The 25324-nt window shown below is 40.8% G+C and overlaps 1 protein-coding gene across 3 annotated transcripts in view; it reads right to left on the reverse strand.

Moving 5' to 3' along the window:
* antxr2a (ANTXR cell adhesion molecule 2a) overlaps nucleotides 1-25324 on the reverse strand; it is an 89254-nt gene that overhangs the window by 22568 nt on the left and 41362 nt on the right. For all 3 annotated transcript variants that reach the window (XM_060907249.1, XM_060907250.1, XM_060907248.1), the window contains 2 exons: nucleotides 20954-21121; nucleotides 19336-19416 (listed from right to left, as the gene is read on the reverse strand). In XM_060907249.1, the coding sequence (XP_060763232.1) occupies nucleotides 19336-19416; nucleotides 20954-21121 (249 nt within the window). The remainder of the gene's footprint in view (nucleotides 1-19335; nucleotides 19417-20953; nucleotides 21122-25324) is intronic.

A 25324-nucleotide genomic window follows, 5' to 3' on the forward strand; every position in this document is an offset into this window, starting at 1 on the left:
GGAGGAGGCATGGGACTGTTTGAATTGGGTTAATGTGACCTGAGCTGCTCAGACAACACACTGGTCAGTGTGTACAGAGTGCTCCCACATGTAAGCACATTACTGAAGGAGTGTATTACAACATAAAGAGGACACCGGTGAGCAAAGAAATGTATTATCTGTGGAACAGAGCATAAGAAAAACACTTATTTGCATATTTTAACGTATGCAGCCTCATATTTAGAGATTCCTGTGCTGCGTTGTTGAGTCTAACCAGTTGTACCAAGAACTACTGTACATACAAACCCACCTAGTATTACATGTAAGTAATTCTGACACTGGCACTTGCAGTTAGACCTGAAGCTGTCTCATTTGCACAATCAGAGCCTCCACTGTTTATAGTGATGTGTGCACTGCTGCCTCTTTGGCTCACCTCTTGACATAAAGATGTGCTGTGACCTTTACTACAACAACCGCACTGACCTTCTGGAAAATAATATGCACAACAGACTACTCATTAGTTGTGGTATAATACTTTCCACCTCCACTCTTCTTCAGTCCTCTGTCTACCTTCCCATCTGCTTCTTTTCAATCACTTGTAATTTCTGGGCTGTCTTATTCAAATTGCAGTATAAAGGGTATTTTACTGAGAACTCTAATGCTGTTACATTCCTGCCTTGTTTGAATTTGGATATAAACTGTAAAAAAAAAAAAAAATACACCTTGAATGTAATGAATATTCGTTACAGGAACAAGGGACTTGAACAATGTAGAGAAAGAACTCATTAATATAGCGACTTGAATCTCAATGAGACAGTCAATGGCGGCGTAGCTCACTCCGGCCCTGTCTAGTCCAGAAGGAACGATCTAAAGTGGGCCACCTTGGACAATAAATGTTGCAAGCTATATACACTATATACAAGCTATATACGCCCTAGGAATACTGATCTATTTGCCAGAAAGAATCCAAAATGACGAGGAATTGACCGAGAAGAAGTGATTTTTGTTGAACTGCTCATTAAGGCTTAATTAGTCCATAACTTCATTAATAATTGTAATTAAGCAAATCTGGGTAGGAGTTATATGCACCCTAGGGACCGCTACCTTCATGCCAGAAACAATCAAAATCGGTGAAGAATTGAGGGAGAAGAAGCAATTTGTGTGGAAACTGCTCGTTAAGGCTTAATTACTCCATATCTTCATTATTAATTGCAATTATGCAAATTTGGGTAGAAGATATATGCACCCCAGGCAGACCTATCTTCCTGCCAAAAAGAATAAAAAATCGATGAAGAATTGAGAGTGAAGAAGAAGATTTTCGTGAAACGTGGACGACGCCAGATGGACGACAGATCATGGACAATACATGATAGCATAAGCTCATCACCTGTTGGCTGGATGAGCTAATAAGTCATAAGACATGGAGATAAAGCACATTCAACTAAAATCCTTAAAAGGAGTTATTCATGCCTTGTGACTTTCCTTCAAGACCATACAGGAAACTGCAGAGCTACTTAGAAACATCTGGCTAGGTTAGGTTATTGAAATCCTGCATCTGCATCTGCTAACTCCTTCCATTAGTGAGGAAACTGCAAGCCACTTTTGCACAAGACAGAGCGCAGTAAGGGTTAATGAGGGACCTCAGCTGACAGTAAGCGAGATCATCAATCCTTCACTATTCCCAGAGTAACGTCAAAAGAGCTGTGTCAACAGCAAAAACAGTTCCTACAGCAAAAAACCTTGGCATTTTCACTCCATGAACATCAATTGTTGAATTGGAAATGGAAAGGTGAATCAGAACAACTCGTTCATTGTGAAGAATCTCTTAATCAGGCATCCCAACTAGAAAATGGACAGACAAATCAACAAATAGTCAAAGCAAAAGCTCTGACTCTATTTAAGCCCATGCTGGTAAAATGAGATTGAGAGAAAAAAGTGGACTACTCCAGCTGTTGGTTAGTATCTGAGCTCCCCTCCAGTGGAAACTATTGAGGGGGTGCTACACAAGAAGAACAAGTGTTACCTATAGGTGGTGCCAAGGAGCATCCACCTCCTTCACTGTACCTCCAGAATCAGAAACCCCAAGGTCCTGCTACAATTCCAGTGACCCCTGTGAGGTCAGCAAGTGAGCATGTTGCTGTGGTAAACAGTCCAGTTGGATGCGAAATTACAAACTCCAGTACAGTAAACCAGTCAATTGACTGCCTATTTGAAGGACTACAAGCGTTTGCAATTGAAAAGAAAGACCTAGTCAAAGACAGAAGGTCAGTCCTACCTACCTGTACCTGTAGATTCCTCCAATCAGCAATCTTGTTGCGACGGCGTTGCATTTTTGAACTGATGTTTAATCAATGCAACGAAATCATCTTTCAATTGTGTTGTTCTTTGCCTGTTCAGTTGAGACATTCAGCAACTTTGATATGTTGATCCATGGGTCATGATGGTATGGCCGCTTGGCTTTCACAAATAACATTTTTTAGTCATCATGGTGTTAGTACAGTGACATACATGTCCAATATACTTTAGATATTGACTCTTAATCACGCTTCCGAGACTATCGCTCTTGGTTATCCTTAGAACATCAGCATTAGATGATCTTAGTATGTATTCTTTTTCTTCAACACCTTCAGGGGTTGGCGGTCGACTCCAGCCACCTTTAACCATTTGTCTCAACAATTCCATCCAACAGGTTTCCAGCTTATCTAGATCCACTTCATTTATATACCATGCTTGAGTTCCATATGTGATCTAACACATGCCTCCATTATCTTCATTTGCATTGCCAGGTTAACTTTATGATCTATCAGTACCTGTCTCATCTCGTTAAACTTCCCAATCGCTTTCAATACACATAGTTCAGTAAAACTTGCCAGATCTTTGTTAACCCCGCCGACAGTAGTCGGAGGGGTTATTATTTTCACCTGCGTCAGTCTGTGTGTGTGTGTATCTGTCTGTCTGTCTGTCTGTCTGTGTGTCTGCAAGATATCTCAAGAACCAATGGATCGATTTGGACCAAATTTTGTACATGTGTTGCCAATCACCCAGGAAGGAAACCATTAAATTTTGGAGGTCAAAGGTCAAAGGTCAAGGTCATGGCAGAACTTCGAAATTTTCGCCCAATGTATTTTAATAGGGAAAAGGCGGGGTTTGCACTCGTTAGAGTGTCCCTGTCTAGTTACTTATCAGTTGGCCCAGATACATGAACTCATTGACATTCTCTATGGCATTTCCACCAAATGAGAACAGTGATGGTCTGGTAGCAAGTTCTTCATTGTTGAATACCTGGGTTTTTGTCTTGGAGAAGATGTTAAGTCCAAAACGTGAACATGTATCATTCACTATGTTCATTATCTTCTCCACCTCTGCTATACTGTTACCGAACAGGACCATGCCGCCTTCTTTCTGATCTGTTTCAAAAGTTGGCTGTACCAGTCATTTTTGTGGACAGCGACAAACTGTCACAGCCGATGACATACTTTTCAACCTCAGCCTGGCTTCCCACTGAAGGGCGCGCCCCTTGGTAACCCACACGATTGGTGATGTGGTTATTTCTTCATCTTAGTCAGCTTCATGTCTACATCGTTGTCATTGTTAGATGATTACAGTAATGTTCTCTGATATGTTTTCTGAAATGTGCCACCATTGTGTATTGTTGTAATATGCTTTAAGGAAAGATAAATACAATCTGTTCACGAATAAACAAATGTAGAAAAGGAAGCGTTGTGTTCCAGGCTATCGGGTAACTAAATCTTCTTTAAGGGGAAATATTAATGCATGAGTTAATACTGGAAAACAAAGCGCATGTTTTCCATTTATGAACATTTATGAATGTTCTTAAGAAAACTGGCTTACTTCAAAGTGCATGTGCAGTACTAGTCAAAAGTTTGGACGCCCCTACTCATTCATAGGATTTCTGTATTTTGACTATTTTTTACATTGTAGGACAATAATGAAGACATCAAAACTATTAAATAACATATGGAACATATATGGAATTATGTGGTAAACAAAAAAAGTGTTAAAGAAATAAAACATGTTTCATATTTTAGATTCTTCAAAGTATCCACCGTTTACCTTGATGACGCTTTGCACACTATCTTAACCAGCTTCATGAGGTAGTCACCTGGAATACTTTTCAATGAACAGATGCCTCATCAAAAGTTAATTAGTGCAATTTCTTGCCTTCTTAATGTGTTTGAGATCAAACAGTAAATAGTAAATAATAAATAATGCAGTAAATAGCCCTGTTCCACAACTGCAGTAATCCATATTATGTCAAGAACCGCTCAACTAAATAAAGAGAAATGACATCCATCATTACTTTAAGACATGACATGTCTTTTAATTAATAAATATCAAGAAAAAACATTGAATTAGAAGGTGTGTCCAAACATTTGACTGGTTCTGTATACTGAGACTATTTAGTTGAATGTCTGTGGAACATTACACTCAGTGATCATATGAAATATTAAAAACAAAAGGCCATTTCCTGCACAAAACACAAACAAATACTATAAGGATCCAAGGAACGATCCTCAATGATACAAAAACAAGTGTACACAAGACTAAGTTAAGGTATTAATTGGGATACGGAGATGCTGGGGGGGGGGGTTTCACAGCAAGATTTTCAGACAAATGTTGACTCATCGATGGGTGTTTGTTTGTCTGCATATACACTCATCGGCCACTTTATTAGGTACGCCCATACACCTGCTATTTTTTGCCGTTCTCTAATCAGCCAATCCCTTGACAGCAGCACGATGCATAAAATCATGCAGCTACAAATCAAGAGCTTCAGTTAATGCTCACAATGTTCAAACATCAGAATGGAAAAAAAATTGTGATCTCAAAGTGTGACTTTCACTGTGGCATGGGTGTTGGTTTGAGCCAGATGGACCGGTTTGAGTATTTCAGAAAGTGCTGATCTCCTGGGGTTTTCACACACAACAAACAGTCGCTAGAGTTTACACAGAATGGTGTGAAAAACAAAAAAACATCAACTGAGTGAGCGACAGTTCTGTGGGTGGAAACAAACACCCTGTTGATAAGAGAGGTCAGAGGAAAATGGCCAGATTGGTTCGAGCTGCCAGGAAGGATATAGTAACTCATAACAACTTTTTACAACCGCGGTGAGCAGAAAAGCATCTCGGCATGCAACAGCAGAAGGCCACATTGGGTTCCAGTCCTGTAGCCAAGAACAGGAATCTTCGAGTCAAGATCAAGTTCCCATTAAAGTGGCCAGTAAGTGTACGCTATGTGTATTTCTGCACATACGTTAGTTTGCCATGTCCAGGGTATTCCATGTAAGCTATACTGTAAGTCATTATGTGTATTTGGTTTTATTTGTTAATTTAAACCAAAACTCAGATGATACAGTAAAGAAATTCAGAAAGGTAGGTGATTTTCTTTCTCTTGGGATGACTGGGCTAAGTATGGGTCAATAATGTCCCTCTAAAAATAGGGCTTTTGTTTTCCTTCAAAGGAACTGACTAACAGAATAGAAAAAAGGAAGCATTATACAGAGAGTATGCTTGGTCATTAACTTGTAACAAAATATTTTTGTATTTCTCAGAAAGAAGAAGAAGAACAACAACAACTTTATTTTAACCCACATACCCTTAAGCACAGTGAAATTCCTCTTTGCATTTAACACATCTGAAGCAGTGAACACACACACAAAGCAGTGGGCAGCTATGCTACAGTGCCTAGGGAACAGTTGGAGTTAGGTGCCTTGCTCGAGGGCACTTCAGCCCATGGCTGCCTCATGTTAACCTAACCTGCATGTGCTTGGACTGTGGAGGAAACCAGAGCACCCAGAGGTAGAGCCCTGCACTCCCGCGGGACTCGCGGGACCCGCCGCAAAGCAGTGCGGCACGGGACAAATTTTGAAAGCTCATTGCGGGCGCGACCAGAAGTGCATATATGTGCGCGTGCGCGGGGCAGGACCGGAAGTGCATATATGCGCGTGCGGGCGGGAGCAGTGATAAGCTGCAGTCCCACTAACTAAAAATAAATTATTAATTTATGTCTATCATATATAATTTGTGCTGGATATTTTATTTAGCATTAATAAAAACATTTTAAGATGCTTAAATTTGCAGAGAGAGTCAGATTGCCAGATTGCGTGAGGAATGGCATCTTAAATTTGCCATTGATCACCCTAACAGGAAATCCTTTGATCACTCTAATGACTCGCAGTTCACGCCCAGCTAGCAAGAGAACCATGAGTGAAGTGATTTACTGCTTGTGTTAGTCTACAACTTTAATCAGAGAGACAGGTTACACAGTGACGGTAGGCTTGACTCAATGCTATCCCAGAAATCCTTCCTGTAATATGCAAATTTGGCTGTCCAATCAGAGGCGGCCAAATTTGCATATTACAGGAAGGATTTCTGGGATAGCATTGAGTCAAGCCTACCGTCACTGTGTAACCTGTCTCTCTGATTAGAGTTGTAGACTAACTCAAGCAGTAAATCAATTCACTTCTCTTACTAGCTCTGCTTTGCAATAAAAAAAAAACAACACACACCATTGGTACAAAGCAAGCCCATTCACTTTTTTTTATGCTGATTAGAGAATTACAATGGTTTCTCATGTGATAAAAATGTGCAATTTGTGATTAAATATTTTAGTTGCTTGACAGCATTAATTATTATTATTAGAGACACTACATGCTGAATTCAGAAACAAGGTAAATAATAACAAACGTGAGCTGTAGATATTTATGCTCAAATCCACTCAAAGTAGGGGGCGGGGCACCATCACGCTGTGTCAAGACAAGAACTTTCCTGAGAAATAACGTGAACGTCTGCATCATGCGGGATGTGCGGGCGGGGGCGAGAGCGGGACAAAATATGGCAGGCGCGGGCGGGAGCGGGACTGAAAATCATAATTTTTTTGTGGGCGTGGGCGGGACTGCACAATGCGGGCATGGGCGGGACTGAAAAATCTGACCCGCGCAGACCTCTACCCAGAGGAAACCCACACAGACATGGGAAGAACATGCAAACTCCACACAGAAAGGCCCCCGTCGACCACTGGGCTACAACCCAGAACCTTCTTGCTGTGAGGCGACAGCGCTAACCACTACACCACCGCACCACTCTTTGAAAAATCTTCATGCTCACAATAGCATAGCCAAAACTAAACTTCAAGGGTGATTAGGAAATACAAAAAATAAAACCATTTCGTGGTTATCTATGAAACTGTAATGATTACTCTGCTGTAGTTTTATCAACACAATTACGATGCAGAAAATGTTGACATGTAGTTGTATATATTTATCTGCACTGTATGTGCGTTATGTTAACACTCAGAAATAAGCATTTAGAATGATGTTAAAATATTTCAGGGAAAGCTGAAACCTGAAATACCCCACAGCTACACTTCTGCTTCGGAGCTCACTGTGGGCCTCCAAGGGCACTGAGTCTGCATTCAGATATGCAGATGTCATGATAATGAGATGCCTCCTCAGACTTGCCTTGCTAGGACTGCAAATGTCTCTATCTGCAAGTGTGTGTGTGTGTGTGTGTGTGTGTGCGTGCCAGTTTGTTTACCCCTTGAACCAAACACAGGCGGCAGCTTCACCCTGTCTCTCATTCACTCCCTTTAAATGGAATTTGCAATTGGGAAATGCTATTTATTTTGCTAAGGGCTAATGACAAGCAGGGCAAGGGCATTTGCTCAATGTTTTAATGCCACCATTCACCAACAGCGGGTGTCTAACTGTGGGTGTGTATGCGCCTGTGTGTTTGCAAACGAGGGGAGTGCGACTGCATGAATGTGAGAGTGTGTGTGTGTGTGAACTGGGGGGAGGGGCCCCTATTAAATGGAGGATGACAGGGAGTAATTATTCTAATGCGCTACATGGCAGACTAAAGCGGAAGGCCTGCGCTGAGGTGTCAGCTGTGAGTCATTATGGCTGACACGCGCTGGATTCTGCAGAGGCAGCTGTCTCTCTCCCAGGTGGGCTGACACAGGCCACCAACAGGGCCACCGCTAGAACTGCTTAGCTTGAGTCTTGTAGCTGGCACACGCTGGCTAATGGACAAGGTATTGAAGGACAAGTGCGAAAACTTTTTAGCCAGAGTCCTATCTGTGGTGTTCACACTCAAATCTGGGTCTCTGGCGTTCACTGGATAACAGACATGACACTTGACAGGCTTGATGGACACACTACATTCACTACGTTTACATGCACAAGACAATATTCCCAATAAGCTGTTTACAGGGGGCGGCACGGTGGTGTAGTGGTTAGCGCTGTCGCCTCACAGCAAGAAGGTCCGGGTTTGAGCCCCGTGGCCGGCGAGGGCCTTTCTGTGTGGAGTTTGCATGTTCTCCCCGTGTCCGCGTGGGTTTCCTCCGGGTGCTCCGGTTTCCCCCACAGTCCAAAGACATGCAGGTTAGGTTAACTGGTGACTCTAAATTGACCGTAGGTGTGAATGTGAGTGTGAATGGTTGTCTGTGTTTATGTGCCAGCCCTGTGATGACCTGGCGACTTGTCCAGGGTGTACCCCGCCTTTCGCCCGTAGTCAGCTGGGATAGGCTCCAGCTTGCCTGCGACCCTGTAGAACAGGATAAAGCGGCTAGAGATAATGAGATGAGATGAGCTGTTTACAGGGTTAAAGTGAATATTCCACTAATGGTCCCGTTTACATGCAGCTGTACATACTCTGATCAATGTAAAACACCCCCATGTTGGTTTGTGTACAACACACAGAGCTGACTGGAAACAGGCAAGAGGCTGTGTGTCACAAACTGCTGTAAAAATCCAAACTGAGACCCATATTCCAAATGCTCTGTGTACATTTCCAAAGAACGCTCCAAAAACCTGAATAATATCAGCATATCCCAATCATCCATCCATCCATTATCCGTAACCACTTACCCTGTGCAGGGTCACAGGTAAGCTGGAGCCTATCCCAGCTGACTATGGGTGAGAGGCGGGGTACACCCTGGACAAGTCACCAGATCATCACAGGGCTGACACATAGACACAAACAACCATTCACACTCACATTCACACCTACGGTCAATTTAGAGTCACCAGTTAACCTAACCTGCATGTCTTTGGACTGTGGGGGAAACCGGAGCACCCGGAGGAAACCCACGTGGACACGTGGAGAACATGCAAACTCCGCACAGAAAGGCCCTCGCCGGCCACGGGGCTTGAACCCGGACCTTCTTGCTGTGAGGCGACAGTGCTAACCACTACACCACCGTGCCGCCCTAGAAAATAGTCAAAATACAAAAATCCTATAAATGAGTAGGGGTGTCCAAACTTTTGACAGGTACTGTATGGTAACATTTACATTAGTTTTCAGTGTGTACACAAACAGGTTGGTTGGAGTTGATGGAGCAATATATGTGAGAATTTCATTTCCTCGTGTATTTCGGCATCACTGCATAACCGGAAGCTGAATGGTGACTCAACTCAAGCAACGCTGTCTTCAGCTTCTATATTTTTCCACACACCGGTTGCAGATGCTTCCTCTTTGATCAGCTGCCAGTAAACCAGCTTCCCTGAACTTAGTCTAAATAAAAATATAAAACCTGACACCTTCATAACATTTGTCTAGTTATGAGTTCTAAATTGGCTTCATTTTGTCTTCAACTTTATCTAACAGTTAAGTGGTGGCAATGGAAACTTTTTTGTTGTTGTTGTTACATTATCATGTAATAATTTCACAGTATGTTTCATTACCATGAATGAGCAACAAAATCCATAAAAATCCCTGAATTTGAACATAAGTCACTGAATAGTCATATTTTATCCCTTAAAAATAAATATCCGAGATTCCCTTCATTAAAAAATTCTACATAATGGCAAAGCATTGCGGGTGGCACAGTGGTGTAGTGGTGAGCACTGTCGCCTCACGGCAAGAAGGTTCTGGGTTCGAGCCCAGTGGCCGGTGAGGGCCTTTCTGTGCGGAGTTTGCATGTTCTCCCCGTGTCTGCGTGGGTTTCCTCCGGGTGCTCCGGTTTCCCCCACAGTCCAAAGACATGCAGGTTAGGTTAACTGGTGGCTCTGAATTGACCGTAGGTGTGAATGTGAGTGTGAATGGTTGTCTGTGTCTATGTGTCAGCCCTGTGATGACCTGGCGACTTGTCCAGGGTGTACCCCGCCTTTCACCCGTAGTCAGCTGGGATAGGCTCCAGCTTGCCTGCGACCCTGCACAGGATAAGCAGCTACAGATAATGGATAGATGGATGGCAAAGCATTGCGCTCACAGCCACCAGTACATATAGTGAAGTCATAGTCATTCCATTCAAATGCAAGAGATAGACATCGCATCTGATGCTAATTATTAACATTCAGTAAGGGGAGGTGAAAGTGCACATACACACACACACTCACACCACATGCGCACACTGTGCAAGGTATCTCTGTCCTCTGACTTCCTTCTTCACTAATAGTAGTTTGCATCAGGCTGAATAAAAGCATCACATGTCATCAGTGGCCTCATCCTTTATTGCTTTCTTCACTATAGACAGAGTAACCTTCAGAAACCTGCTGACCACCATTTTACATCTTAATTAGTTCCGGTGTCAGTCATGGATAGTTTCTCTCGTCTTAATTTGAAAAGACAGAGAGGTGGAAAATAAGATTCTACTTCACATTGTGTCTGGATGTGTATTTAAATAAGTAACAGCAATTTCCAAACATCAATGATTTCATGCACTCTGACAGTGGATACATAATCACAGTCTAAAAACTATATCTGTAAAATATTTTTAGCATTGCTATGTGACAGACACCGATAAAAACCTGGGAGCCATCTGATGGGTTAAAACTAATGAGACCACAAGAGCACATCTGCATCTGTGCACACAATGAGTGGGATTCATATTTTTTTGAGACTTGCAGATAGAAATTCAGATGACTGGGGTGAAACAGAGGAGAGAAAACAATGTCCTTTTGTATCTCTATCTTTTGTCCAAACAGACCTGAAAGTCCATGAAACTGAGCCATTCACTCGGTAATGATATATGGGACAAGATGACCTATAACTCATTAAGGCTGACATCATCATTAAGGTTAGATCATAAGCTGTTACCATTAGCATCATAGCCATCCATAATGATGATGAATGCCATATTGATTGAAATTTATGCCTCTTTTCTGCCATATCGTAATATTCCAGCTCAATGAGTAGGTGATCCAGAAGGGCAGGGAGGAATTCTGCGTTTGCAGGAACTTTTCTCCAGACAATACACACAACTTCAAGGATTAAGCATGGAAGAAAGCTATGATAATTTTCAATCAGAAATGAAGGACACGTTTATCACGGCTTCAATAATTAATCCAGAAAATGTGATGATAATCCAGAATTTGATATCGGTTTGAATCTGAGCTAAGACTTTAGTTAAGAAAAGATGTGATCCAGATTCAGGAAATAAAATTATTTTTAAAGATTTTTTTGAACGATTTTTATCATCCCCACCGGCTGTGTAACAGGCAAAATCAAGCTCACATTCTGAAGCTGCTGAAATATCCATACATGAGACTGAAAAGGTCGACAGTGTTGATGTGTTCATGTGCTGCAAACTGAAATTAGTAAAAATAAATAAATAAATAAATAAATAAATAAATAAAAATATTACTGGTCATATCTGGTTGTAACTGAAAGCGACAATAAAAATATTTATTTTATTTTTTAGAGTCACACAATCACCTCACTGTTCATGTACGGCAAATCTATTGTACTTTCTAAAAAAATATCAAAAATGTTTACATTTTGGAGATGCCTTTTTAATTTCACAATATTACCTAATATGTTTTTTTTTTAATTACTAAATGATATATTAAGCACTGAATGACAATATATTTCAATAAAAATTCAAATACATTACTGGAAACACGGTTGTTTCTTCTACAACTATTCACTCACTTGTTAAACGCTCATTACATGCTCTGCCTTAATATTGTGCAGATTTCACTTTTACATTATAATGTGAATATAGCATTGAAGCAACGCGTGCTAAAGTTCTTTATATCTATAGACACCAACATATTTCCTGTTTCGTCGCATTAAAAATTCAAATTAATCTGATGAACAACAGAAGAGCAGAAGGCATTACAATACATTACTGATTCCCTGTGTGATTTCTGTGCAAGTCTGACACATGGAGACGTAAATCTGTGCAACAAACCAGCACACACACAAAATCTGACATTAACAATAATGCGAGTTAATTGCAACCATGATACCATTCCTGGTCTTATTGCGGTTAATAGTCAATTTAAAAAAAAAAAAAATCAAACCAGACATCAGATCTGAGTGAGTAAAAGAACCGCACAGGAGAAATCGGTGGGTATTGAGCCATAAAAAATAATCACAAATCAAAAATACATCAGGAAAAAAAAGTTAAATATTTAAGAAAATAAACATAGCATAATAGCATAAAATATTAAGAAATAAAATATTGCATTAAAACAAAATCATTCCTGAATAGGAATCCCCCCCCCCCCCCCCCCCAAAAAAAAAAAGCAAAATTAAATAAAACAAACATTCTCAGAATTCATACTTAGGAAATATCTCCTTTAATATTCCCGAGTAATAAGCAATAATTAAAAATATTCATATCTCTATAAATAATCCAAACACAACACAAACACTCCATGACAAGAAATAATACAAGAGGAAGTTAGTGGTTAAGAAGTTAATATCTGCAGTTTTGATCCTCTTTCCCTGTAGCTCAGACCATCTTATTCTCTATTTACTTTCCTCAATCCCTTCTTCCCAGAACCCTATTTCCAAAAACTGACATGGGCTCACTGGGGTCCCCCATTTAATCCTGTTACCAGCAGGCCTGACTGCGTGGGGAGGCTTGCAGCTTAACACGGAGCACATTACCAAATTTACAACCAGCCGCCCGGACATCTGCCCTACTTTTCTGCATTTCACATTTTCAAATATATTTCAAATAAGGGGGAAAAAAAAAAGGTGGGGGTAGAGCTAATCTGGTTCAAAGAGCGAGGGGCCATTTCACTGGAATCTGCAAGCCCCTGCCACCGTTAAAGCTGTCACTTCTCTTCTGGGGCCGAAGCGGCTGAATGAAAGTGTCAGCCTTCGACATGCCGCTTGTTAGTGAGAAGCGTTAGGGAGCGTCCACTGATAACGCTAATGAGGAGGCTGGACATACCTATTGTTCCGTCGAACTTCCCCCCTACACACCCAAACACAATTCCCTCATTATAGCATTTCCACACCGGCTACTTAAAGACAATAAAAGGCCAAGGAGGCTGAGCGGAGGTGATTCAGAAAGAGAGATGAAGATGGAGGAGTCAAACTTTGGTAATTGTGTTTGCGCTCCATCAGCCGCTTTAACTCTTCGTGTGTGCAAACGTCGGCTCCTTTTCGAAACACTTCATTATTTGCGATGCTCTGGTTTAATTCCAATTACCCTGTTAATTAGAAATCTCATGCTCTCTGATCTAGGGTACTTAACACCATTTGCATTTTTTTTTCACAACTAGAGTGCTTTCAGTTCATCACTGAGTCAGTTCATTATATTTAATACAGCACGGCATTTAGTATAGCGTTTGTCATGAAATGATACGCCGGTAATATATTCAGTTATGTTTTTACAAACAGTTATTAGTCTCTGTTGTTAGATCTTTCCCGATGTAGCTGTCTCGCTCTCTTTTCTTTGTTTATTTTGATGTAAATACCTAGTGCGTCGTCCAATTTAATCGGTAAATTAATGCTAATTAATTTGCATAACAAAGACTGTAATGGAATACTGAATACAGTAATTCAGGGAGAAAATCAGAATCTAATTGAGCAGTTTCATTAATTTCCTCACTGCAAAAAAATAAAAAATTGTAGAATAATATAAAAGACTAAACATTTCTATAATAAGAAGATGCTAAACCATATAGCTGATATAAGGAGACAGCATTTGCCTCAACTTGTATTTGACTCGAGTTGTATTTACAGCACAGTGCCACTGTGTGTGACTCTGCTGATTAAGTGGCTCCTCGCTCAAACTGCCAGGCTTCAGTTCATACTGCTCCGGCTAGTTCATTAGGACCCGAGTCCTCTTACTTGTCTGGGCACAGCACAAACAGTCCAGTATTGTCTGTGAGCGCTCATGCCCCGATCCAAGCTCTTACACACACTGCCACGGCTAAATCTGGCCATGTGTGTTAAAATCTCAATCTGGCCATGTGTGTCTGAGACCTAAGGGACTCGGCCTGCCAGCCCAGCGACTTAATCTCTTGCTTTTCCTCTCTTGCTGCTACCCTCCTCCGCCAAAATGCTCTTTGCCCATGCCAGTGCTGCTACCATTGCATCTTCAATGCCCATCCACCCCCTCCTCTAATGGCATTCTTCAAGAGCTGGGATGCATCTTGTTGCCCGCTCGCAGTTGCTTAATTAAAATGCGCCTGGCACACTGTTTTTGTGACCAATGGCTGTTAAATTAAGACACTGTCACAGTGGGCTGCTTTTTAACCCCCGCCCTCTGGAAATCGTGAGTCGCGGAATCACGACTGCCTTTGTCCACCGTTAAAATTTCTACTATTAAAAAAAACCCCAATGCAACCCACCTCATTACAAGTGAGGAAGCTACATGTCCCTGTGTGCTAATAAGGTATTTGTTATGCGCAGAATGATTTTAATAGGGTTACACGGGCGACACTAGATTGACATTATACAAGTATGTACGCACCGAACAAAAAGTTCAAATTGTTTGTTTGCTGTTGGAAATCCTGCTCATGATCAATCTGTCTCAATATCCAGGGGCGTAGCTGGGGGGGTCCTGGGGTGCCCGTGACCCCCCACCCCCTTTGTTGGACCATACATTTTTTCAGTAGCAGCATAAGAATATTAGAAAAGCAGCCACTGTAATTTTTCTAACTTTTTTTTTTTTTAACTAGATTGTCACCTCAGCCTCATTAGGGTTTCTATAACCTTGCATGGACTTCCTGTGGTTTGGGCGCAAAAACCCAGTTCTGCGCAAGCGCAACACGATCGCACTAGAAAGCATGGTCAAGCTGCCAGTGTAGCTGCAGTCTTTTTAGTTGCGAATTATGAGTACTTCCTCTTGTGTTAATAATTCACCATGTCAAAACAAGCGAAACTTTCCTCCTTCTTTCGATGTGAAGAGAGGTAAGCAATTTATTATATTAATTTTTTTCCATCAAAGTTGCATTTTGTGGCTTCGAAGCTAAGTTTTAGTGCCGTTTCTGGAACACAACATCGAGAAAACGTGGAAGAATACACTATGGCAGAGCGATCGACATTGACAAGATCGTTGACATCTTTGCCATTCGTCATCCACGACACCTTTTACTTCAAAACATTTTGGCCGATGAGCAGTAAGACAACAAGAATAGAAAGATCTGTATCAGTTGACTAGGGTAAGATGTTGAGCCGCTATCCATACACTGCCGGACAAAGCTGATTTGGCCTAATCATTGTCCAACATCTCAACAGCTCGCAACATGAGATGAAAGAATGATGCAAAGACCGCGTTATTTTCTCAAATGTATTCAATGTATTTTTTCATTTACAAACCTGCAGGTATGTACTCAGGCTGCCAGTCAGTGTATGACCCCAACTTTGAAAAATCCTAGCTACGCCCCTGATATCTGTAGACTTAACGGATAAATGAGTCACTGCTTTCCTTCAAATTAGGAGAAACTAGAAATAACGATATGAAGCCACAACAAGATCTGGAAACTTCATAGAATTAGACTGGGCTGATTCAGAGAAATGGATCCTCAGTGCAATCTTGATCATTTATTTTTTCTACATACCCCATGAATAGGGAATTAAACAGCATGAGTCTTCACACGTGCAGTTTAAAATAAACAGTCCTTTCCTCTCAGTTTGTGTGCGGTGACTTTGCCTTTCCATGACAGATCGCCAGAGTTAATGTATGTTAATGTATCATTTATAAAGGAGCTTGTTAGCAGCTTTTTGTAGGCTGCTGCTTTGTAAAACAATAGCAAGCCAGTCAGATTGGAGGCGGGTAAGAAAGCCAGGCAGCCGTTCAAAAGGCGCTGACGCTTTCCCCTACCTGCTGTCCCCGGCCGCTCTTTTCCGGAAAAACTCAGCGGCAGATGTTATGGCGCTAAGTTGGCTCTGAAGTGCCTCCCTGGCTCCCAGATCTCCCCAACAACACAGTCAAAGTGCATTAGATCTCTTTATTTGTGCCCGGGGCAAGTGCAGCAGTGCAGCTGTGTCCATCTCCCGCTCTACCTTTGGTGTTGGAGCCCCTCAGGCGGTAGAATGGGAGACCAGTAAGTACTTGGACTGCTTATAAAATCTACAGCTGCTGAGAATCCTGCAGTCTGGCTACAGGCAGTGTGTGTGTGTGTGTGTGTGATATGGAGTGGGGGTTGAGTGACAAACAGGGGAATAGTCGGAGGGACCCCAGGGTCCAAGAGCTGAACAGATGTCCACGACAACCTGCTTCCTTACACCTGTATGAGTCCTTGTAACCCGGCGATCCAACACTGAAAAATTCATGACCCCAGAGGGTTCCTGTCGGCCATCAAAGCCTCCAATCTCTCTCCTCAGGCAGGAGATTTCTCGAGCTTTGATAACACTCGCCTAGGCACAGTGCACCTGATGAAGTACTTTAAAGTCAGTGAGCTCAAACTATGGCCTCGGAAAGCGTGCCAGGGACCTGCTTAGAGTTTTCCAATGACTCTGAACGCTCCCCAGGGTTGGGCTTGTTTGGAGTTGTTGAGTTTTTAGGGTTTTGTTTAGAGAAAGGTCATGAAGAGTGGCTCAAACTCTAGCTGTGTGGGGGACTTTTGTTTTAATAATGTGCCCGTTCTGCTTTTGCAGATACTCTTTTCTACTCCAGCGATTTCTGATTGCACAATATTTTTGTAGTATTTGTTCTTTTTAATACACACACTAAACGCAATTGTATTCAAGTGCAAGGTTTTAACTCTTGGCATAAACTACACTGTAAACCCGAATAAGTTGAGTTTACTTAAAAAAATTGAGGAAAGTGGTTGCCTTAAAAAAAATAAGTAATTATTAATGATTGAATTGAGTACCTTAAACTTACCAGAAGATTGTAAGTTTAAGGTACTCAATTCAATCATTAATAATTACTTATTTTTTTTAAGGCAACCACTTTCCTCAATTTTTTAAGTAAACTCAACTTATTCGGGTTTACAGTGTATGACAGTCCAGCAGCTCGTGGGAATGCAAAGAGGAATTTGAATCCAGAAATGATTCATTTCACTTTGTGTCAAGTTCAATGACAGGAACCTGCCAAAAAAAAAAAAAGAAAATGGAGAAACCACTCATTTTTTACCAAACAAAAACAGAACTGAACAAAGGAAACAACAAAGATAGATAGGAATCTTATACTCTTATACTTATATAAGAGTTTTTAGCTTCTAAAAAGGGCTCTTTAATGGGTAGATAATAAAGGGTACCAAACATCCAAAAAAGGGGTTCATTAAAGATTCACGAGATAATTAAGGGATCTTAACTTTCAAAAATGGGTTCTTCAAGGTTTCACTGGACAACGGAGGATACTTAGTTTCCAAAAAAAGGCTCAGTACAGGTTCATTAGATAAGCAAGGGTGTCTAGCTTCCAAAAAACTTTTTTTAAGGTTGATTGGCTAAATAAGGGTTCTTCATTCATCATCTTAAAAAATGGTTGTTAGTTTCCAAAAAAAGGGTTCTTTAATGGTTTATTGGATACTTCCAAAAACATTTCTGCACAAATAGTTTATATATTTATAATTACGAATGTGTTTTTTTTTTATAACAAAACAATTTAAATATGAGCACACCAGAAAGGTTTGTCTGGGTTTTTTTTTAAGAGCAGGACTTCATGCAGCAGAGCTGTTGCTAACAGTATTATTTTTCCCTCACTTCATCATACGCACACATTATATATTCTATAATTCAGGTTACATTTTACGTCTCCGAGATAAACCTTTTGTTATTTTCCACAAAAGAAATCTTTACTGAATCAGTTTTGAACAATAATGCAAATTGTGACAAACTTTCACCAATAGCAATGCTTGATGCACATTTTAGACCCAATTTATCCATAATTGGATTAACTAAATGACTCCCACCCCTCCCCCCACATTATTCGCTGTCTTTGACTCCTGATTCATATTTTCAACTCGAATAAATATGAAGTGATTCAGACTATCAATGTGGTTTTTGGTGTTTACTCTATTAACTGTTTTAAAATTAATTGCACAGAAAGTCTATTCTCTGTATTATGTGAAATTTTCAGTAATAAAAAGAAACATCTTTTATCTGTCCCAGTGTTCTTGTCAACTCTGTTAACTCTGTTATAAAACGGCATAAAATCCACAAGGGCTTTTAATAATACACATGACACCTGCACTGAGTGATGACACTTCCTCTGGCGGGAAACTTCAGAAAGGCAGTGAGGTATGTTCTGTTTCTTCTCTCATTAATTTGAACAAAATGTTGAGGATACACCAACAGCGGATTCATTAGAGAAGAGTCAACTCTGTTGTTGTGATATTGGAGTGGATCTCTCACTCATTTAAAAAAAAAACAATAATATGATTAAAATCCATAAAATTCTGTTTTTATACATGCCATGTGGTGGCTAGTTTAAGGTTTGCATGTGCAGTCAAGACACAAAATGGTGGGAAATGTCAACTCTGTTATTGTTAATTCTGTTAATGGATTGTCCATATATATATATATATATATATATATATATATATATATATATATGGACAATCCATTAACAGAACTGACAATAACAGAGTTGACATTTCCCACCATTTTGCGTCTTTATATATATATATATATATATATAAAGTAAACTGCCCCTTCCTAAAGGATGTTGTGTGGCTAAAACAGGCAGATGGTTAAGCTATTGCGTATTCACCAAGGCACTTAGACGTTGTATTGAGAGTTCCCTAATTAATGAGCTATCCTATATGAAGTATAAAGAATCTCAGCTCTTAAATATATCTATAATTGTTATCCAAATAAGCTTCTGAAAGCAATTTTACACAGGAGAGTATTTGTGCCTGTGTTTTTTGTTGCACTGGTATGTGCAGTGCAAGAGGAAGAAAACCCTGCAGCGGTTTACCGTATTTGGGTGTGAATGTCATCCTGCTCTGAGTGTTTGCAGCTGTTGTGTGGTGCAGCACGCACACACACACACACACATGCACGCACGCACACAGACACGTGCACGCGCACACGCATACATCTACATGCAGAAATTCGTTTTCCTGCCCTTTGATTTATTTATGAATATCAGCCTGCACATTTATGGTCCTGTTCCAGTTTTATCACTAACATCATGACTTCTGTATGCAGGTTTGTTGGTGTAAGCAATGGTTACTAGGCTTACTCAGTTTCTGTGGCCTACCTTATCTGCAGCACTGGGTCGCATAAGAGAAACCCGATCATACTGTCTCCGCAGTAGAGCCCATAGTGCATCCAGACGACCCTGTGTTTAAAAAAAAAAACTCAGTATGAAGCACTGAAGTATTTACAGTTCCCAAGTAATATTTCTACAGCAAGAAAAAATATTATTGTTTAAATTAATGAATTTAATAACTCGTTACTAAAATAGTGTAATGATGTACTGTAAACAATATTAATAATAAAATATATTACAAAGAAGATCATAATATGAAATGGTTCAGGTAATGGTTCAAGACCTGGCAATAATTATAAAAGCTAATGTTAATACTGCAACCAAGACAACAGTGAGGTGATAACTGATTATAATCAACTGTATTTAAAAATAGTTTAAGACATGACATTTCGATTTATTAATAGTTTTACAAAATGCTTCAATATTTGGTACATTTAGACATTGTTATGGCTCAGATTTATTATTATTTTACGTTTGTAAATATTATTAGGATCTAATTAGGACTCTACAGTGCACAAGCAGGCTACCATGTCATAAAAACATCCGACACAACTAAATGCTCTCTTTTCTTTACACAGACTTTCCATGATCACGGGCATTTTTCATGACCATGATATATTATCTGGATCAAACAAGTAACTGCTGCAATGTTGTTTTTAAATGCACAGCTTAAAAGCACTTGGCCACTATATTAGGAACACCCATCCGCGTGCTGTTTTATGCCGTTATCCAATCAGCCGATCCCTTGACAGCAGAACGACGCATAAAATCATGCAGCTACGAATCAAGAACTTCAGTTAATGTTCACAATGTTCAAACATCACAGTGGGAAAAATTGTGATCTCAAAGTGTGACTTTCACTGTGGCATGGGTGTCGGTTTGAGCCAGATGGACTGGTTTGAGTATTTCAGAAAGTGCTGATCTCCTGGGGTTTTCACACACAACAGTCTCTAGAGTTTACACATATTGGTGTGAAAAACAAAAAACATCGAGTGAGTGAGCGACAGTTCTGTGGGTGGAAACAAACGCCTTGTTGATAAGAGAGGTCAGAGGAAAGTGGCCAGTTGGTTCGAGCCACCAGGAAGGATATAGTAACTTATAGCAACTCTTTACAACCGTGGTAAGCAGAAAAGCATCTCAGCATACAACAGCAGAAGACCACATTGGGTCCCAGTCCTGCAGCCAAGAACAGGAATCTTAGACTCAAGATCAAGTTCCTGTTAAAGTGGCCGATGAATGTATATACTTGTAACACTGAATAGTAAAATACAGAAAAGTTTATGGGACTTCCATTTCACACTGGGATCATGTGTCACCCTATGAGGGTTTATTCTGCAATAATGACCAACTCTCTGTACATTATCCCTTACTTGTATATCTCTCCACTGATGTTTAGCAATGTCTGTGTCTTCCTTGGTCGATCCCCAAATTATAGAAACCCAGAATATTTAGATATAGTAAAATGAAAGCCTGATTCAGTATCTTGATGAAATAAAAGAAATAAAATGAAAATACTGTCTCAGACTTTTGTAAATATGTTATAAAATGGAATTGTGTATGATATATATACGAATTAAAAGCAGTGTTGTGTATATGATCAACTCACCTTGATTGGAGTGTACCATTTAGTTTCAGGTTGATGGTAAGCAGGTGCAGATGGTTTGGGCTTTGAGATCATCGGCTCTTCCACCTCTTCTGGTACTGAAATCACTGCATTCTTGGCTTTCTCCAGTCTCGCCCCTTCCTCTGTTGAGCCCTTCTCTCCCCACCGAACCTGGAAATTCAACCGATGGTCTTGGTTATCTTATTTAAAGACTAATTCACCTCTTCCACAAAAATAATATTTTGATAAATGTTAAATGTCTTTAATGCTTTAATGCTTCACATCTGTCACTGTGGTAAATCCTCCATCATACAAACAGGGTATGAGTTTAAATTAATGGGCCACACAGTTGGTTAAGCCAGTACAGTATGAAACAGCTTTTGAGCATCACCTCTGGATATCTTGAAGAGTTTCAAGGAAAAAAAAATGAAAGAATCTCTCTCAATGAATAAAATATTCCCCATGCCACAGGTCTCCCTAGCTGCTTTACATATAAAGAAAGAAAACAGGTTGATCTTAGGCACACGTCTCCCCAGGTCCACAGAAGTGTTTCAGAAATGGAGATGGGGTTGTCGAGATGAATAAAAGCTTTGTGCATTAAAGGAACAGAAAAAGTGGTGGTACTCGGGACGCCATAAGTCTGGCGCTCGCTCTCGCAGACTCCTGGGAAAAGTTTCCTAAGCTTTTAGAGGGAAATCATAGAGACGCCACCTCTTCATGGGGCTATGGAGAAAGAGTAGCAGAGCATGGCAAGCACCTCTTAAAATGCCACTTCCTTTTGAGAAAGAGACAGCAGTGAGGAGAGCATTATGGCTGAACAACAGAGACTGACAAGATGGGCGTCTGCGAGATGAATTCATTAAGCTAGCACAGCAGATCTTGATCTTTTATCATCAACATAAGTTAAGAGAATGGGATGTGGCAGAGGTCGAACTGGCAGGAGCCTGTCATCTTAAAGGCATCAGTCAAGGTGTCCTAGATCTAAAAAGACTTCTGTTGAAAACTTCAGGTCTCTGGTTCTTTTATATGGATCAAATCATAAGAATGTGTTTAAAAAAACGCTTACTCACTATTTTTTTTTTAACCCTTAAGTCTGCTGATCTAAATTATAAGAGAAGCCCATTATCGTGTCAGAAATTGAGCCACAATTTCATGGATTCTTGACTCATATAGAACATTGTATATCTTATTCAAGGTTCCAACCCATTCAGGTTCAAGTTTAAAGGAGGTACGCAGAACTATGGCCTCACTTTTTGTTTATAAATGCGTTGAGACCTCAGGAATGGCACAGGAATAGTTTTAAGCGTTACCAATAAATCTAATATAGTAATTTTTACAGTTAAAATTATTCATATAGATAGCGGTCTGAGTGAATGACCTTGACATCTGTGATGTCACCGTGGGAAGGCTATCGGTCTCATCGCCATTTTTGCTACACTAAAACACAGAGCTGACCGCAACTTCAATCCTCCATTTTGAGCTAATTTATCACCATGCCATGTAGATGTGTTTTTGGGAAGATGTGTTTTTGTTTTTGAGAAGTTCACAGGCACATTGGGCACCTACGAAGTAATTTCTCCTCTGCTCTGAACATTTTACTGATGACTCGTACAAGACCTCTAATCTGTTGAGGAGTGTTGGCTATAAGCCCGTATTGAAAGAGGATGCAATATCAACAATTAAAGGAAACGAAAACTACGAGAAACGGAAAGTAGAGGACTTCCGGTGGAGAGGGGAATCGAGTAGACGCACGTATCGCGCTCTCCCGCGCTGACCTAAAAAAACATAACTTTTCATATCCCAAACCTGACCCGAATTCCTTGTAAGAGTGAGTAATATTCTCTACGCTTCATGGCCTCCGGAACCAGGCTGGCTAAAGAAAGAGAAACCGCGAGTGACGACTCACTCGCCATGGCTAATCAGATTAGCATGTCTGCTCTGACTAGCTTGCTGGAGAAGCACCGCCAGTCTATATCGGCGGCACTGTCTGCTGAGCTCAGGTCGGCGTTTACCTCTCTTGAGGCTAAACTTGATACGGTGCAGGCCACAGTGACTGACTTTGGTGAAAGAATTGCGAGTCTGGAGTCCAACGCCAATTTAATTGATGAACACATCCTAGCCCTTGAAGCATCATGCTCTACCTTATCAGAGGCCTGCGCTAAGCTTAAAAACAAAAACATCTATTTGGAGGGGCGAAGCCGACGTAACAACATCAGGATTGTCGGCTTACCTGAGTCCATAGAAGGTCCACGACCCACGACCTTCTTCTCGGATGACCTGATGGAGATATTCGGGGATCAGGTGCTGCAAACCCCACCGGAACTAGACCGGGCCCACCGCTCCCTAGCTGCAAAGCCGCGACAGGGAGACAGGCCCAGACCCGTGATTGTGTGCCTTCACCGGCACCAGACCAAGGAGCTAATAGTCCGGGAGGCTCGCAAACGTAGGAACGACCTGAAATACCGCGACTCGCCGGTCTGCATCTACGAGGATTACTGCCCCGACTTCCTAGAGCAACGTGTGGTTTACCGCGATGTCATGGCCAAGCCGTACAACCTGGGCCTCCGGACGGCCCTGCTTTACCCAGCAAAGCTCCAAATCACCAAGAAAGATGGCACTAAGAAGCGTTTCTCCTCAACTGAAGAAGCCGCTGCCTTCGCGGAGTCCATGCCCGCCTCTTGAGTTTACTTTAGTGGCCCAGCTCCGCAACCGATGTACGGACTAATTTATTAACGACTAACGTTAATACCACTACTGGCATGGGCTTCGGGAAGACTTGCCCAGCCGGTAAGAGTGTCTTGACACGATAATATTAAACACATAGTGACTGTGATCTCTTACTAGTGCCGTACGATGCTTTTTTTTGAACACTGGGACTTTTTCAGTATTTGCAAATCTTCACCTGGGCCTGCTAAACTGACGCTGAGTATGGAGTTTACCTTTGTTTGTTTTAGTTAGCCATGCCATAATTATTAATCAGTGATTATACTTTTTATTTTCCATTGGGGTAATATCTGAATGTCCAGTATATTACAGTTTGAATCCGGATAAATGTGTGTGGTTTCCCCTTCTCTTTTGTTATATGAAGATGTAACCTCTCTAGTCTTGTTTTTCGTTTTCCCCTGGGTCATATCGTCCCCTACTATTTTGAAGAGGTGGAACAATAGGAAAACTCGCACAGTCATGGGTTGTTTTTTGTTCATTTGTTCTCATAATGATCTTATTTTTTCTTTTCTGCAACGATTATGCCCACGTGTGAGTAAATTGGGTTTTGGCCTTATAATATGGGAGGCACTGAAACTTATTTCTGTTAATGTTGACTGTCTGTACTACATGGGCTACATTTAATCCTGCGGGAGTGGTGAAGCCATGGGGATCAGTGAGTAGAAAGAAACTGGAAGCTATATAGGGGTTTTGAATGTGTTTATAGAGGTTTTTGTTGTGTTTTTTTCCTTTCTTTTTCTCCCCCCCCCCTTCAAGGGCATCAACACCATACATCATCATTTAATAAAGGGTGAGTAATGCACAATACAAATACACCTCAAAATCATGGCTGCAGGTTCATGTCATGGAACGTTAGGGGGGTCAATGGAATAATCAAGAGGGGCAAAGTGATCTCACACTTGGGACAGCTCAAGGGGGATATTTATTTCCTTCAAGAAACTCACCTTAAATCCTCTGAGATTTCACGTATTAAAAGATCTTGGATGAGTCACGTTTTTCATTCCAAATTTTCTACGAGGGCAAGAGGGGCGGCCATCATTATAAGTAATAACATACACTCAAAAAAACCAACATGGGTGTCTGTTACATGAACCTAAGTCTAACATGTAATGGTTGACATTTAGGTCACTCAACAAAATTGTTTCTGGCTAAGTTGACACATTTTACTTGGGTGGAAATACTTTCCATAATTTTATTACGTTCACTGAGCAAGTTATTTTTTTGAGTGTAGCATTTGAACCATCAAAATCTTTTGAAGATCCCAATGGCTGCTTTGTGGCTGTCTCAGGTAAGCCGTTTGACATCCCAGTTATTTTAGTGAGTGTCTATGCCCCTGTGTGGGATGATGACAAATTTATTACTCGTCTTTTCTCCTCCCTCCCGGACATGGACAGCCATTACCCGATTATAGGTGGCGATTTCAAGCTTATTCAGGATCCGGTTCTAGATAGGTCCTCCGCTAGTCCCCTTGCTCTGTCCAGTTCTGCTACTACATTGAAATCTTTTATAAACCAGCTTGGCCTATGTGATCCTTCGAGATCTTTTAACCTATCCACCAAAGCCTTTTCATTTTTCTCCCATGTCCATCGTACATATTCGAGAACTGATTTTTTTCTTGTTGATAATAGGTTATTACACTGGGTTAACTCT

The sequence above is a fragment of the Neoarius graeffei genome, chromosome 24, assembly GCF_027579695.1.
Source record: "Neoarius graeffei isolate fNeoGra1 chromosome 24, fNeoGra1.pri, whole genome shotgun sequence".
NCBI classification, from domain to species: Eukaryota; Metazoa; Chordata; class Actinopteri; order Siluriformes; family Ariidae; genus Neoarius; species Neoarius graeffei.